We start from the raw sequence: 18,628 nt of genomic DNA on the forward strand, positions 1-18,628 counted from the left end.
GAGACTATATAAATTTTCCATCCTAAATGGTTCAGCTATATGAGTAGGAAGAATTTTATTTATGTTAAATCTGGGCAAGACATATCTTTGTTAGCAGAGCTTACAGTTCCTTGATGCATTTTGCTACTGGTTCAGTATTGCTACATGAGAGGTAGTTCTAATGTGGATTCTGTCTGGAGTAAGCTGGACATTGCTTTCTGAAGATGCCTGTGTTTATCTTACTTTTGATCTTTCGTGACTATTTTATTTGCTTTTCACAGAATTCACAGTAAGAATTTAAACAATTCCTGCTCAGAACGCTTCTCCTTAAGCCTTGTGGTCTTGCTGGTCTTTATCTGAAATTATAATTCAGATAAAAACAAATTCTTCATCCCAACAAAAAATGTTCAATTGATGAATATTTTGCTTTCTGTAAACATAAGTTAATGCACCTTGATTTAATTTTCTTAATCTTCAATTTGATGGATTGTGGGCAAACATCTAAAATTTGTCACATGTTTGGAGAAGGGATTAGAAAATAATGTAGAAATTGGGTATGCAGATAAGAGTTTCTTATTCTGGGATTTATTCTCTGTTAAACTGCATAAACAGGAAAGAGAAAAAAAGAACACTGGAAGACACCGCTTCTCAAATACATAAACTAGCATTTCTTTTCAGCAGTATAAGACCACATGAATTGTGCTGTTGAAGTAAATGCGCATTTCATTCAGTCCTGATTGTTGCTTGGACTTAAATCTCATAAATTGGTTGAATTTTAATTAAGAACCCTTGGGAAATGAAAAAATTGAGGATAGTGATGGTCATAGACTTGGTTCCACTAGTGGAACATCAGGATACCGCACATAAGCCATGGTAAAGTAAAGTTAAAGGTTCCCTCGCACATGCGTGCTAGTCATTTCCGACTCTAGGGGCCGGTGCTCATCTCCGTTTCAAAGCCAAAGAGCCAGCGCTTGTCCGAGGACGTCTCCGTAGTCATGTGGCCAGCATGACTAGATGCCAAAGGTGCACGGAACGCTGTTACCTTCCCACCATAGTGGTCCCTATTTTTCTACTTGCATTTTTACGTGCTTTTGAACTGCTAGGTTGGCAGAAGCTGGGACGGGTAACAGGCGCTCACTGTTACGCGGCACTCGGGATTCGACCCGCCAAACTGCTGACCTTCTGATCGACAAGTTCAGCGTCCTAACCCACTGAGCCACCGCGTCCCTAAGCCATGGTACAGATGATAAATTTTTCTTTTTTAATTTTAAATGACTCAAAGCTTGGAAGATAATCAAGCTCACAAGATTGTAGAATTCTTGACCATGTTGCCAACTTTTTCCATAGTGATCCTGAAAAGTTTTTGGTGGTGTTGCAATGATTAACCTAAAAAAAAAACTGAAAAGTGTTGTGCTCTGGTTTTATTTCTGAAATGTATTTGGCTCAGTCCTGGTTAGCAAAGAGTTGGGAGGCCTTTCTGGGATTCTCCTGCTTAGGCCTCTCTGAATTCTTGGACAAAAGGATGAAACTATTAATTGTGCAAGTGTGTGTGTGTGTGTGTGTGTGTGTGTGTGTGTGTAAAAGAGACCAAGAGCAAGAACTGTCTTCTAACACTGCTTGGATGATCAGTGGCTCAATGAATTTTGTTAAAGAGTACAAGCATCTGTCTTCCCTGTGTGCCTACATAACAGCAGCACACTCTACAGTACTTGAGCTGGAGGGGTGGAGGGAAACTACATTAGTATTCCGGGCATCTTTCTCTTCCCTCCATGCCTTGAATCATCCTTCTCATCCTACGCCACCCCCAACTTCCTGTTTAGATTAAGTACAGGTTGTTCATTCAGCTGTGCAGGGCCTCTCACTCGCATACAAATGATATTGCGTCTATGAAGCAGTTACTCACAACTGCAGAGAGTTCATTCACCAAAGACACCTGCTGCAGTGCTGGAAATGGATAGGACTGACACAAGAGTGGGGAGGCAGAGCAGGAACCAGTTCTAATATGATTGCTTATATACCGCATTTCTCCTCCTTTCATTTTCTATATTTCAAAAAAATATTCTGTGCCATCTTTCCAAGGATGAATGCTTAGTATTCCAGTATACAGTTGATCTTACTAGGTTGCAGATAGCCTCAGGCCCTGCATTAGAAATTGCACTATAGAAAGAAGGCCAGGTTGCTAGAACATTTCGGGTTTTTTTAAAACCCTAAAATATATCTACATAGTATCAATTTGGAGATATCTTAAATCGGGTCCTCAACCTATGGTCTGCGGCCTGGGGCCAGTCCGTGGGCTCTTGGCCAGCAAGCTACAAAAATGGCTGGCTGGTGTGCGCACATGTGGGCACGCATTTCCCCCCCATTCACACTAGTGCCCGCGGCCCTTTTGTGGATGTGCGCAGGCACGAACGGGAATGCTAGAATATGGCGGGTGTCCGCAGCCTGTTTGTGCATGTACTACTAGCCCAGGTGGTTTGCATGGCCCGTTTGTGCATGTGCGAATGTGCCACTAGCTGCCATGGGGGGGTGCATGGATGTTCATGCATGCACACGGCACCAGCACATGCCGCAGGCGCGTATGGGGCTGCTAGTGCTGCACCCGTGTGTGTGTGTGTGGCCATGTGCATGCACGTGCGCCCACACCAATTTTGAAGCTGCTCTCCTTCTCTCTGGTCCTCAAGCCCAGAAAGGTTGGAGACTTCTGTCTTAAATGAGCAGGGCAAATTCAGTGTTCAACATGCATTTGTAAGACAATTTAAACATCAGTAATTACAATCTACAGCATAGCATCCTTGGTGACAGTCAGTGGTGTGCAAGGTCCTTGGTCTATCCTCCACTTTGTTTTGCTGTAACTTGGAAAAAGAAGTTAACTAATGGGAGTTTGTACTGTTTAATGCCAGGTATGGGATTTCATGAGGTTTTTATTACCATAGTGTATTGTTCATTTATGTAGAAGCAGTGATACAAGAGGCAAAAGATTGTGTTTATTATAAGCTTGGATTTAAGTCTAATCTACCAAAAAAATGAAGTTAACATTGTAAGGGAGATACCATTATCCTTATAACATGGGTAGGTTCAATTGTTAGTAAATAGAAACTTCCACACATCTTGTTTCTTTTCTTTTCTTTTTTAATACAGGTTTTATTGATTTTTAATATTTACATACACATATATTTGTGAAACAATATGGTGGTTGGGTAATTAAAATAAGAAATAACCATTTGTAAATAGTTCAGGTTACATCAACAAAGATGCCCTCTCTAATTCCCTTACTGATTACATAGTCAAAATAAGCAATTTAGTATCTTTCTAGTTATAACCAAGTCAATCAACAAAATTCAAAACATATTTTCACTAATACATATTAATATCCTGTTTTTAAGTTTTATTTAATTGCAATAGAATACAGGTGAAACTCAAAAAATTAGAATATCGTGCAAAAGTTCATTTATTTTAGTAATGCAACTTAAAAGGGGAAACTAATATATAATATAGACTCATTACATGCAAAGCAAGATAGTTCAAGCCGTGATTTGTCATAATTGTGATGATTATGGCTTACAGCTCATGAAAACCCCAAATCCACAATCTCAGTAAATTAGAATATTGTGAAAAGGTGCAATATTCTAGGCTCAAAGTGTCCCACTCTAATCAGCTAATTAAGCCATTACACCTGCAAAGGGTTCCTGAGCCTTTAAATGGTCTCTCAGTCTGGTTCAGTAGGAATCACAATCATGGGGAAGACTGCTGACCTGACAGTTGTGCAGAAAACCATCATTGACACCCTCCATAAGGAGGGAAAGCCTCAAAAGGTAATTGCAAAAGAAGTTGGATGTTCCCAAAGTGCTGTATCAAAGCACATTAATAGAAAGTTATGTGGAAGGGAAAAGTATGGAAGAAAAAGGTGTACAAGGAGCAGGGATGACCGCAGCCTGGAGAGGATTATCAGGAAAAGGCCATTTAAAAGTGTTGGGGACTTTCACAAGGAGTGGACTGAGGCTGGAGTCAGTGGATCAAGAGCCACCACACACAGACGGATCCTGGACATGGGCTTCAAATGTCGTATTCCTCTTGTCAAGCCGCTCCTGAACAACAAACAACGTCAGAAGCGTCTTACCTGGGCTAAAGAAAAACAGACCTGGTCTGTTGCTCAGTGGTCCAAAGTCCTCTTTTCTGATGAGAGCAACTTTTGCATCTCATTTGGAAACCAAGGACCCAGAGTCTGGAGGAAGAATGGAGAGGCGCACACACTGCAAGATGCTTGAAGTCCAGTGTGAAGTTTCCACAGTCTGTGTTGATTTGGGGAGCCATGTCATCTGCTAGTATTGGTCCACTGTGCTTCATTAAGTCCAGGGTCAACGTAGCTGTCTACCAGGAGATTTTGGAGCACTTCATGCTTCCTTCCGCAGATGAGCTTTATGGGGATGCTGACTTCATTTTCCAGCAGGACGTGGCACCTGCCCACACTGCCCAAAGCACCAAAACCTGGCTCAATGACCGTGGGATTACTGTGCTTGATTGGCCAGTAAACTTGCCTGACCTGAACCCCATAGAGAATCTATGGGGCATTGTCAAGAGAAAGATGAGAGACATGAGACCAAACAATGCAGAAGAGCTGAATGCCGCTATTGAAGCATCCTGGTCTTCCATAACACCTCAGCAGTGCCACAGGCCGATAGCTTCCATGCCATGCCGCATTGAGGCAGTAATTGCTGCAAAAGGGGCCCAAACCAAGTACTGAGTACATATGCATGCTTTATACTTTTCAGAGGTCCGATATTGTTCTATGTACACTCCTTGTTTTATTGATTGCATGTAATATTCTAATTTACTGAGATTGTGGATTTGGGGTTTTCATGAGCTGTAAGCCATAGGTAAGGTAAAGGTAAAGGTTCCCCCGCACATGTGTACTAGTCGTTTCCGACTCTAGGGGCCGGTGCTCATCTCTGTTTCAAAGCCGATGATCCAGCGCTTGTCGGAGGACGTCTCCGTGGTCATGTGGCCAGCATGACTAGATGCCAAAGGCGCACAGAATGCTGTTACCTTCCCACCGGAGTGGTCCCTATTTTTCTACTTGCATTTTTACGTGCTTTCGAACTGCTAGGTTGGCAGAAGCTGGGATGAGTAACAGGCGCTCACTCTGCTACGCAGCACTCGGGATTCGACCCACCAAACTGCCGACCTTCTGATTGACAAGCTCAGCGTCCTAACCCACTGAGCCACCACGTCCCATAATCAGCCATAATCATCACAATTATGACAAATCACAGCTTGAACTATCTTGCTTTGCATGTAATGAGTCTACCTCATATATTAGTTTCCCCTTTTAAGTTGCATTACTGAAATAAATGAACTTTTGCACGATATTCTAATTTTTCGAGTTTCACCTGTTTTCTTGCATAGCCTATAGCACAGGTCTGCAACCCGCGGCTCTGGAGCTCCCGGTCCTCTGCCATGTGCAGTCAAAAAAAAAAAAGTGGGACTAAAAAAGTTCAATCAATTCAAATGTGCAGGGTAGGTGCATATCTCGCCTTGGCTCCACTCTTCAGTCAAACCCTGTTCTGCGCATGTGCGCATGTATGTGCATGTGCACATATTTTTTGCGGCTCCGAGTGGTTCTTTCACTGTTTCAGGTTGCTGACCCCTGGCCTATAGTGTGTGTGTGTGTGTGTGTGTATGTATGTATGTATGTATATATATATATATATATATATATATATATATATATATATATATATATATATATATATATATATATATATATATATATATATATATATATATATATATATATATATATATATATATATATATATATATATATATAAAAATATAAATTTTGGTTATATATATATATATATATATATATATATATATATATATATATATATATATATATATATATATATATATAAAAATATAAATTTTGGTTGACCTACAATTCCCTATTTCAATAAAGGATAATTCTTTTGTCTATAAAACATATATTGTTCATTACAAAACATTTATGTTTAACATTAAAGTCTAATTTTCACCTTAGCAAATCACCAGTTATTAGAAATATATTTTTTGCCTTAACCATTCAACAATTATTAAAATGCTATCTCTTATATATAAAATTCTAGATTCTATACTATAGTTCAAAAATAGGCACTGAATATTCTATAAGGCATCTTAACCATATATCATTTATTAAAATATTATCTTTTGATATGTCATTCTAAATTCTATAATGTAATTCAGAGTTATATTTCCTTTACAAATCTAAAAGCTAAAAATAAAATCAGTGATATTTCTTTAGAGATTCCCCTTAATCCATAGAGGCATTTTTATAGTCTATCTTTAGGGATCCCAAAAGATAGTCAAGTGGCAGGTTGTAAACATCCATTTCGTTGTTATTTGCAGTTAAATCAGTTAAATCTTCCATGGAGGCTGTTTTAATAGTCAAAAGATTTTCCACCTCCTGAAAAGTTGTATTCCATGCCAGGTGTTCCCACGCTTATCTTCAAGGACAGCTCTGTTATTCAAATAGCTTTCACAAGAGCAAAAAGGAAATTTACTTGCTGTACCAGGTTTCGCCACAAGATGTCATCAATAACATTTAACATGCAATGTAAAAGATTTTATTTTATTTTTATTTTCCCAAATTATTATAGAACTTTTGTAGTATTAGTCCAATTTTTTTCTTTAATTCAAAGTTTAAAGAGAGAATAGGATAGTGAGTCCCCAGCAACAAATAGAAGCTTTTCAGTAAAAACAGCTGATTTAGATTTTTTGCTGCATTAATTGGATTTCTTTAGTAACTTTGAGGCTTTAAGCTTTATTCCCAAAGTAGATATTCGCCGTTTTCTCAAAAAATGGGGAAGGAGATTTTCAGGAAAGTCCCACAGAAAAATGCTTAAGGGAATAGGAAAGGTAAAAGCTCACCCAGGTCCTCCAGATTGCTTCGTAGTGCTAGGTAGTATTTTTGGCTTTTGGTAGGGAGCTTAGTGATCTTAGTCATCTTCTTCTTCGGGCCAAAGGAGATGATCCCGGATTCCAGCGGAGGGCTGCTGCCCTTCCGTGATCACACGGAAGTCCTCCTCTCGGTAGTCGCCCCTGCAGGACGATTTTGACCCTTTTCAGGGTCCTCTGAACAACAAACAAACGGATGGCAGAAGACAGACTGTCTCTGCACCTCCGGAAGCACCACGCGCGAACCGGAAGCCCACACATCCTGTTTCTGAAAAAGACAATATTCACACATCTTTCAATACTATTTGATTAGTCTATTTGACTTTTTGATTACACTTTTGCTCTATATAACGTGTATAGAAGCATCTGGATATTCTTTGTCATGTACTGTAATTAGTTTAGTTTATTAGACTTATATACCGCCCTTCTCCCGTAGGACTCAGTGTGCCAGACAGCATCTTTGGAAAGTAATGTTCAAATGTGAAAATTTGAATTTCAAAACATAATTTACCATTCTCATAATCTTTTGAATGTCTTACTGATCTGTTGGTTTTGGCATATCTCCCTACCTCTTACTTTAGCTTGATCTGATTTAATGCCATGTTTTGTCAGTATTTCTCCCAAATATTATAGGTTTTATCTGCTTTTGTTCACTTTAATAATGGAGGACGTGGCTTTATCTAGTACCAATTTTGATTAGTGATTACCATATGTTGTTCTGTGGCACTCCCATGTATCGACCATGTTTATGGTCTCTGGAATACTTTCCAACATTTGTTGCACAGCATGATGAAATATTTCTGAAACAGAATGCAACTCAAAGAGCATATGTTTAATATTGTATCAAATCTGTATGACATACTAAATATACATAGACATGTGCTTTCTTCATCCAGTGGTAGGTGCCAAAACCAAGCTGCTGCATACAGCTGGAAAATATTTTTGTGCCTACCAGTTTCATTAAGAGGTCTATTTGTGTTGAGATGTGATTATGCTGTCTTTGAATTCGCTTGTATAATTCTTTGGGGTCCAGGCAGTTTTCCGATTTCTATGTTTCTGTGAACTACAACCATGGAAAGAACCCATCATTCAGTACTGTAAATAATTCCTTTTGTATTCATTGTGTCCAAGCCTCATTTCAGTTTTGTTCTCAATGCTACTGTTAACATTTTTGATAATGTGTACTACCAATTGTCCATCTTTACTAAAAAAATGTCATGCGATCACGGAGGTTTTTTTTTCTTATGATGTTTTACAATTGATTATTTCTCAGATCTTTCTAGGCTACTGGTTTGATATCATAGAGAATGCCTTTCCCTTTCAGAGTTCTGAATCCCCAGTGGTTTTCTGTGCATAGCATATGATTTCAGAAGCATGGCCAAATTTAGGCTTCAATCTGTGGAGTTATTTTGAGTTATTAAAGTTTCTTGCAAACTAGTACCAGTCTTATAAACAATGGAGATCTGATTAGTGAATATCGTTTCAATCCAGACTTCATTCTGATGTCTTACCCTATTCACATCAGTTGAGCTTATGAAGAAATAATGAGAATCTTCAGATTCTTATTCCTACAATATTCTTGAACTGTTTTTGTACTTTTGTACTTTTTAGCCATATGGTTATACTTTCCACAATTGTGATATTTCTATCCATAAGCTGGACACTGTAGACTTGCTTCATACTATATCAGCCACATTATTTGGACATACTTTACCCTATTTCTAATTTCTTAGTCATTTTCCCCCTTTGTTGATTTGTTTGTTAGGGTTAAATCTGTTTCTGACTAGACTTCACTAATTTCATTTCTCCCTTTAAGTCATTATCACAAGTGATGGCTAATTACCATTAGGCATAGTATTGTTATAGTTGCTATTCCCCTAACTTTCAAATATGAGTGAATAATTTCGGATGCTTGATATACCTGAGTAGCATTTTCTAGCGACAAGTTCATGTCTATATAAGCATTTTTGCATTCTGTTGTTTCGCATGCCCAAAACAATTTTGATCTTTGACCAGAGATTCAGCCAACATATCAAAGTCGCAAGACCTACCGTTTGATTTCAGATCTGTTACAAATTCATCAGTTGTCTCAGCCTACTTTTGTTAGTGTGATCTGAAAACCTTGTATGTTTTCATGACACATAATGAGCCTCAGATTTCTCTATCGTGGTTTGAAAGCTTTTCCCATCCATAAATGCAAATACATTATATATGTTAAGATCAGCTGGCACAGACATTGTTGGGAAGAATGTTATTTTCTGTTCAGCCTTTTCTTCATGGAATCAGCTGCTTTTAGGTTCAAAAGAAATCTTTGCTGATATCATTACCATTGGCTTATCACATTGCCAGGAAATTTCAATTTTGGTAATGGCCTCAGGCCATCCTTTCTTTAAAAAGTCTGTCTCTAGACTGCTAACATTAAAGACGGTGCTGTTTTCTAATATTTTTTTAGTAATGCTGCAGCTGGCCTTCTAACCTTGGGCTAACTTTATAACTGTGCAGTGATCTTTACACTTTCATCATTTAAAAAGCTAGCCCCAGGTGTTTTCTTTTGTTTGCCAAGTCTGCATCCACTGAACAAAATATTCATTTTTGATTCTGATATCACACTCTGGTCTTATATGAAAAGGCAATGGCACAAAAGAAAATTTACTATATTCCTTTCGATCATCTTGGATTTAACTTTGACCTGGAAAAAAAGGGAAATTTACATATTGCAAGGAATAGAGTAGTAATTCTCATTATAGGGGTAGGTTCAATGGTTGGCAAACTCACAGGAGTTTTGTGGGATGTTATAGTAACTACAGGGTGGGGGTGAGGAATTCTTCTGATCATGAGAATTGATACAAAAAGAAGATGAGTTCGAGCATGAGAAAAAGTTACATGTGCAGACAAAAATACACATGCACATATACTGAATGTTGGGTGGAGCATTTGCAACATACTGTGATTAATCACGCTGCCCAAAGCTGTGACTGTAATGGTACTCAAATATTATTTGATAATTCCATGCATACTCACATGTTAAAAAATAGTTGAGGAATATCTGCATGAGATTTTTTTTTAAAAAGAAAAATGAGTATACAAAGCATTATTAGGTACTACAGACCGACATTAGAACTACCCCTCTAGAGATTTTTTTCTAATATTCCTTCATGGTGGGATTATGTATTAGTAAAAACAAGGAACTCTGTGTGCAAAGGAAGAATTCTTTCTTATTTCTTGCGTTATTCATTCAGTTTTCTATATTTTAATTTGGGACTTGCTTTAAATGAGTACATGATTTAATGCTTTCCAAATATAGGCCAAAGAGCTTCATATTTTGAACTACAGCAAAGAATAATTTGAACACTAAGCATACCTGTAAAGCAAAGCCCTTTTCACCTAGGTAGATTTCCAAATATTTGACTTCCCTTTTAATGTGCAAAAGTGGGAGGAGAGAAGAAGGATGGAGGTCATCAAAATGACCATTAGATCAAAAACATTGCAAACCAGGATGTACTATTGCCACATAACAGCTAAATGACAATATAACTACAATTGATTTTTGCATCAAATTACTGAAATGAGATTGAGTCATATAAGTATGTTACGCACTTTGGATGTCACAGTGTCAACATTGTTTTTAGAGCAAGCTAACAAGAGTTTTTAGTGGTGTTTTGCAAAAGTTCAGGAAAAGGACATTAAGCTCTTCTTTGAATCTGTTTTTTCCCCGTCTTATTTTTAAAATGGTTTATTAAGTATCTATTTTGTTAGCATATTATAATAAACTCAAATATTTACCATTTTCTTTCTCCTAAACTAGGACTAAGTTTAATTTTTAGAGGACTATAGATCCATGCTGGTTGGGGATCATGGAAGCACCAGGTTGGAAAAGATTGCTCTAACTTTTTGTTAGATTAGGCCTGGAGTTGCAGTCCATCCTGAGCTTTCTGTAGAAGTTTCTCCTACAGGTAAAAGTCATTCATATAGGCAAGTTAGTGTTCTGCTTTGGGAAGGGTTTGTGGAAATGGAAAACTAAAACTCTGGTTTAGTCTAGAAAGATATGAAATAATAGTGTGTTTTCAGTAATGTTTCTCTGAAAGTTCAATAAAAAGGAGTTGAATAGTAGGCAAATTATTCTTTGGGACCAAGGGTATCATTTTTGTTTTCCAGTCTTTTGTAAGTCTTCAGTAGCTAGGAACAACTTTAGTATTGGTTGAAGTGAAATGTTTGCCACGAATATTATAAGATGGAAAAGTGGGAAGTCTCTTGACCCATTTTAACCAGTTTGTGTTCCTCTGATGTAGTGGAAATTTCAGTTCTATCATCAGCATTGATATAATTTTTTCCCCTTAGAGAAACGTTCTATGTTGCATGATTCTGGCTGACCATTGCAATATAATAAAAGAGTCTCCCAATTTAATATTGATGACATTACTACAAATAAGGGAATCCTACTTCTCATTTTGAAGAGGCAAAGTTTTGTGTGGATTTTAGCAAAATGGCCCTTAGTTTGCTTTGACATCCCTGCTACATTTTATCATTGTCCATTCATTAGTGGCTTCCCTTCATGCCCGAGAGTTATTGCTGCTTAGATGGAGGATGCTGCTGATTCATTTTGCCCTTGTTGCATTCTCATGTCCAGAGATATCAGATAAATAGGCATTAAGAGCAGAGATGGAGGAGGAAGAACAGTAGGTGATAAGTGGTCAGTAGAGATATGTTCAATATTTGAGTCATTTTGAACTTGAAACACTTAGTTTCAAATGAAAATAAGTCAAACCTAAAATGAATGGAACCGCATATTTTTGCATCCAAACAAATATGCCTCATTCAAAATAGTGTGATTTGGATTCAGAATGGTTCCTTTGGAACCATAAAAGATATTTAACAGTACCAGCTTCTGATTCTATCCTTGTCCTCATTGTCCAAGAAGCTGGGAATGTTCCTTATTTGGAATTGAGTTTTAGTTGTTGATGCAGTTGAATCCATGTGATTGAATTTATTTCCCTTTGTTGCCTGGCAACTGCCACCTTACAAAAACAAATTCACACTGTTTTAGTGGGACAAAAAGGTGTACAATATGTAGATATGATATGTGTTTGTTTACAAGGATAAAAGTATTTATGATTTGCACTCTGTGTCCTTTTTGGCTCAGCCAACTTGTGTTTGGAAGCATCAGTTATTTTGCATTACATGACTGTAGAATCTTTTGAAGCTAAGATTACAAATAGCCCTTTACTTGCAATCATTTGTTTAGCAACTGTTTGAAGTTATAACAAGATTGAAAAAAGTCACTTACAACCTGTTCTCACACTTACAACTATTACAATATTCCCATGGTCATGTGATCAAAATGTGGTCAACTGGCACATCTTTTTGATAGTTATAGTGTCCCGAAGTCACGTGATTGCTATTTGTGACTTTCCCAGGTGACTTCTTACAAGCAAAGTGAATGGGGTAAGCTGGGTTCACTTAGCAGCCACTTGATTCATTTAACAATTGCACTGTTTTGTTTAACAACCATGGCAAAAAGTAAAATCAGGTTCAATTTATTAATAACTGCCTTGCTTAGCAGCAGAAATTCTAATCCCATTTGTGGTTTAAAGTCTGGGATTGCCTATATTTGAATCAATTAAAAACATTATAAAATACTGTGGAGCAAGAATATTGGAAAATATCTGTTGCCTTATGTTCTGCTTGTGAGCTTCTGGTAGACTGTCGAGTGGATTAGATGCTGGATTTTAATGGCATTTGCAAGACTTTTCTTGAGTTCTTAATCTTAATCTCACCCCAACAAGATCCTCCCTCCACAATGGTGCCAGCTAATCAATATGTTACTTTTCAAACTTTGCAATACTAAAATGATACATTAATTTGCCTTAATGTATCATTAATAATCTGTATTATCATAGGAAACTGCAGGACAGCAACTATCTACTGTAATCTACTGTAAGCAAAATGAGAACCAATGCCCAAACCCAGTTTAATCTTTTCCCTTTGCCTGCAAAGGTCAGATCAGATTTTTTTAAAAAAATATTGTGACATAAACCCCTTTTGCAAAGCTGGTCACTATTTTCCCAAAGTCTGAATCCACAATTTGAAAAAATGTGTGATTAATAACTGGTGACAGAGTTAAAATTGGATGTGTATTCAATGGATATAACTACAAGCTATTAACAGCATTTTTTGTATTGCAGAATTTTGTTTATTTGCTTGAGAAATTTTTTTAAAATAGCTTGGCTTTGGTTTTACTTGTTTGTCACATGTACATTAACATTTTATTGCAGCTGCCTTGGAAATTTTTAATCAAAACATTGGTATTTAGTATGTCTCTCCTTTTCAAGCGTAAATACTCTCTGTTTTTCTCTATGCTTTTAAAAACTTTTCAGGGCTCTTGTTCTCACTTCTATTTTGCTTGACAGACAAGAGTCTCAAGAAGCATTAAAACTTGAGAACAATCAATCAAGAGTTCTTTTTTCCTTTTCATCTGTCTTTCTCACCTCTGGGTTAACAGTCCTTTCTTCCTTTCTGTTCTGTGAACAGCTGTTGTTTGGTTTCATCTGTATTTAGTTCCTGACTTTCTTGGTGTCTTTTGTGGCCTTTTCTCTCCTGCTCCAACCCTCTTGCTTATAATTACAACAGAATCCCAGAAAAGGATGGTTGAATGGTTGGAGGATTTGTGTCAGACTTGATTTCTCAGCTACTGATACTATATGTCCGTGTCTCTCTGTGCAGGGCTGTTCTAGGCTGCTGCTTCTCGTTTGGGATGGCAACAGTGATGCAGAGTTCTATAAACATACGCATACATAAACATATACATATGCACATACACCCAGAAGATATGCATATGTGACTTAATAAAACAGACCATGCTTTTTTTACAACAGCAGTGAAAACAGGGGGTATGTATCTGATGAGTCACCATAGCCCTTGTTCATTCACAGTGTGCCAAATCGACTGCAAATCACTCAGATATAGAAAAGAAGAGTGTGAACTGTAGCAGTAGCAGTGTTACTTTGGGAAGTGCAAATGAAGCTGCAGAAGTAGTGCTGAGTTCTGCCCAACTTGCCAATCTGTGAGAAATCTCTCTCTCTCTCTCTCTCTCCCTCTCTCTCTTTCTCTCTCTCTCTCTCTCTCTCTCTTTCTCCTTCTCTCCCTCTCCTTCTGCATTGAGGCTTGAAAGCTATGTCTTCTGCTTCAAAAGGCCTTCCACATGAATCCTAGAAGGGCACTTAATATTTCCTTTTATTGCTCATTAATGTTGCAAGGCCGAGAACCTTATAGGGATAACATTTCAAGGCTAAGCCTACCTGTCCCCTGATATGCTGATAATTTTGAGCCAGAGTAACAATAGGTTTTAAACTAAAGCACATCATGAGATCTTACTTTGGAAAAACATCTGTTTTCGGCAGCCAACATGCTGAGATCCCACCTAACTTGGAGACATATTACTTCCAGATGCAGGTTGTTTCAATCTATCCATCATTTGGGGGTTAGATTATATTTCTTTTGCCCCTGTCCAGTGGATTACAGTCTTTACTGGCCTATAAACTCATACCTATTTTTGAAAACTGTCCTTTGATGAACCTTGCCATGATATTTTTGTTTTATGTCCACCTGAGACTGGTCATTTTTCTCTGTGCTGATAGAGATACGTATTGTTTCATTGAAGTTTTGCAGTTATGTTTTGTTGAAGGAAAAGTCTTCATCGTGCTTCAGTCCAAGCTGGGAACAAACATGGTGATTACATCATTACAAACATCAAGATTATAGTTTATTGAAAAGGAGAACCAGACAGGAAGATGGCTGGCAGAAAAGAGAGAGAGCACATGTAGGGAGTGGGTTTTTATACTCTCTGGAGCCTTTTGTTTGGAGCTGCTTCCTGTTCCTGAGGCTATTTCCTGTGTCATGTATTCTGAGCTGAGTCTGGCTTTGCCCTTTGCCATCTGTGGGTTAATCCTATTACGTCCTGTCTTAGTGTTTGGGTGGGGTAAGTAGATTTTAGGTGTCTTTGTCTTCCTAAGCTTCTAGCTCCCTGGATTTACATCTGCATCTCTACAGAGCTGGCCCTGCTTGTGGGAGGGAGACCTAGGGCTATTAAGAAAACTGGGCATGCTTTCCAGCCTCTTCAAGATGCTTTGAGGAAATATATTTTTCTGCCGTTTTTAATATTTCCTTCTCTGGGGAGCTGACTTCCCACAGTTTGTAGGCTTAGGAATCCAAGGTTTGGATTGCTCGTTATTGTCCTTAGCAACCCCTAGGACTTAACAAACTAAGAACAAAGTAGTATCCTTAGCAAGCCCTAAACCTTGGAAGGAAATGCCATACTTTTTAAATATGTTTTGTCCTACAGAGTTCCTACAGACACACAAGTTTAATTAGCTGGGAATTTCCTTCACTTCTCTTCAAAGCAACCCTCTTAATGTATAAAGATACAGAGCTCAGTTAACCACTAATTTTTCCCCCAAATCTTTTGCCTTTAACTGGTTCTCTTTATAGTCTAATCTAAAAGTGTCAGCATGTGTGAATGTTCAAGATGGCAGTCATGACTGTGTGATTGAAGCTTTACTGGTTTATTATGTGTGTCACACATGTGTAAAAAAGAACAGAACTTTAATTGCCTGGGAATAGCTGCCATTTAAATTTCTTTCCTCCCCAAGTGCAGTCTGTTGATATATCTGGGCTCGGATACATATTACTGAGATAGTGAGGTAAGATTTTCTACTGGTAGTGAAGGAGACAGTTTTGCAAAGTGCTTCCTTAGGAAAAAAAATAACACAAAACTCTGCAAGTAAACAATCAGAAGAAATGAGCAATAGCTGTCATGCTGCTTTTTGACACAAAATTTTATTTGTAGAGAATTTTTTCATAAATAGGAAGTTTCAAAAATAGCGGTCCTTGCTGCCATCTCAGTTTGCAGCATATGTGGCCTAGGCCACCAAGGGATTTATTTTACAAGATTTATCTGTGATGAATACTTCTTGTGTCATTTTTCCAGACCTTTGAATCAAGGCCCAAATATGTGTAAAATGGTAACATTGAAAACCAATAATTTGTGTGTCTGCAGTTTCTTATACAAACCTTCAAAAGTTGGTTAGATGAATATCCCTGAAGATGACCCTTATGTCTGATTATATACAGTATCATATTTTCATCTACATCTTCATATTGATTTAGGAAGCCTCATCTTGATTTTAACTTGGAAGAGACTGAAGATGTGGGAGAGTTTGTGGCATTCCTGTTTAGGCATCTTAAAATGTTGGTAGATAAAAAAGCCAATACATTGGCAATGGTTGGCAAAATAGTCTTAGAACTAAGTAGTGCTAATTAGAAATTGGCATCTGTTTATGAATAGATTTCTTTGGAACCTTGAAATATTCATCCATCCATTCATTGTGATATGTTTTATATGTTAAACCCCTCAACAAATGCCAGATGCTTGAGACTGGCATAACATTTACAACCGACTTGGATTGTAAATCTCTGCAGTAGGCATGGAAGGTTTAGTGTCTGCTCTATATCTTGCAAATATTTTTATTTACCGGTATTTTATAATAAATAATTTTTTACTTTGCAGCATAGTTGTTAGTGTTCTCCTTTATAGTAATGAAAATTAGTACCGTCTTCATGGAGGGAGGTCAGGAAAAATACAAACTCATTTTAAGTACGTTCTTCATTATCATGTCCCTATAATGATAACATTGAAATCCTAGACCACAGTTAAGGATTTTAAAGGAAATTTCTCCTTAGTTCTAGGTTGCTTCTTCTTTGATTAGTTTCCATCCATTGCTTCTTGTCCTGCCTTCAGGTGCTTTGGAGAATAGCTTGACTCTCTCTTCTTTGTGGCAGCTCCTGAGATATTGGAACACTGCTATCATGTCCCCACTCGTCCTTCTCTTCATTAAACTAGAGTGACATACCCAATTCCAAGAACAGTTGCTGGAATTGGGTATGTCTAGTTTAATGAAGAGAAGGACTAGGGTGACATATAGAACTGTTCTAATCTCAGGGGCTGCCACAAAGACGAGGGAGTCAAGCTATTCTTGAAGGCAAGACAAGAAGCAATGGATGGAGAAAATATGTGGCTGTGATAGCTAAAAATTTTATAAATTTGGGGGAGGGGATATTAGTTATATAAAGATATAAAACTCAATCTACTTGTGGCTTTTATTTCCAAGCCTCTTTGACTTCTTTGTGTTGAATTTCTGAATCCACAATTCTGATGTCTACTCAGCCATGTGATTGGAGCACCTCAGCATATACTGTAAGCTATCTCACAAGGCCTATTAAAAGCATGAAATAAGGGAGGGCAAAAGATACTAGGATCTGCTCTTTGTCAATAGATGTTTTCTTTGATTATTTATTAATAGCAGCAAAAATAGCCGCCCTGAGTCCTTAGGGAGAAGGGCGGCATATAAATTTAATAAATCCTAAATCCTAATCCTAAAATGGCTTTTCCTCCCACTTTCTAAATTATAACCTAACCATGGATTCTTAGGTAGTCAAGCAACATAATCTACACAAAATAAGAGAGTTATCAGCAGGATTAAAGGGATTTTAACATTTGCAGAAATGCAAAAATTTTAAGAAGAAAAAAACCAATCTTATTTTTAATCCTATAATAGGGTAGAACTTGGTCATTGAGCAGGACATGATTACTCAGTAGAGGAAAAAGGTGTAAACATATTGAATCAATCCTGGGGAAAAAAGAATGGGTAGCTGGCTCAAAATCTGAAATATAATATTTTCTTGCGACTCCCATTAGTTATTGTCAGCCACAAACAAACCCCCAAACCCTTTCCCAAGGATCCAGACTGTTATCTGGATCAAACATGACACTGGAGCAAACAAAATAATGGCAATGTTCCCTATACCATCCATCTGGTAACTCGCAAGATTTGTTTTTCTCTCCATGCACATGTACACATAACCCGAACTACACTGTTTTTTCTCTGTGTCATATAATATATGTGGGCATATGCATGATTCTGAATATATTTATTTATTTTTGTCATATTTATGTAGTGTGTATCGGAGATGGTCATCCTTTGAGAGCTGAATGCAACAAAATTTCATTTTAATGTATGCCGATTAGTGACAATATTCTATTCTATTCTAGACTTCATAAACGACAAATCATGTTTAGCTACTGATATGCATAATGTTGTAATAGTATATCCATGAAGTTTGTCTTTGACAGTTTTATCATGCAAACAGAAGTACTCTACTTGCTGCAAGGCTGTTCTTTAAGGATAGACAAACATGCACATGTAGGCCATGATCTCAGTACTCTTTGTTGCTGATTGTTCTACTGCAATCATGAACTCTCTTTCTAATTTCCAGCTATGGACTTGAAGCCGGTTCTTCCCATGGTGATGCAGAATTCTTGCAACACCAACAGCAGCCCAGTGGATTTGCGGATGGATTCCCGATCCAATGTGCCCAGTATGGACCCAACTGTCCGGGAGCAGCAGCTGCAGCAGGAACTGCTGGCTCTGAAACAGCAACAGCAATTGCAGAAGCAGCTGCTCTTTGCCGAGTTTCAGAAGCAACATGAGCACCTAACACGGCAGCATGAAGTCCAGTTGCAGAAACACCTCAAGGTAATTTGGAGATGCTCACCAAGCTGTCTTTTCCTGAATCATACTTTTTGTGTCACACCCAGTATTACCCATTTGAACTCGTGGCAGTTGTCAAGAATCCTAGCCCA

The 18,628-nt window shown here is 37.7% G+C and overlaps 1 protein-coding gene across 5 annotated transcripts in view; it reads left to right on the forward strand.

Moving 5' to 3' along the window:
- Nucleotides 1–18,628, forward strand: part of HDAC5 (histone deacetylase 5) — a 172,859-nt gene that overhangs the window by 80,650 nt on the left and 73,581 nt on the right. For all 5 annotated transcript variants that reach the window (XR_014028560.1, XM_081344405.1, XM_081344404.1 and 2 more), the window contains one exon: nucleotides 18,262–18,521. Coding sequence is in view for 4 of the 5 variants with exons in the window: in XM_081344405.1 (XP_081200531.1) it covers nucleotides 18,262–18,521 (260 nt within the window). In the remaining variant the exon portion in view is untranslated. The remainder of the gene's footprint in view (nucleotides 1–18,261; nucleotides 18,522–18,628) is intronic.

Source organism: Vipera berus (assembly GCF_964194415.1).
Source record: "Vipera berus genome assembly, chromosome: Z".
In the NCBI taxonomy this organism is placed as follows: Eukaryota; Metazoa; Chordata; class Lepidosauria; order Squamata; family Viperidae; genus Vipera; species Vipera berus.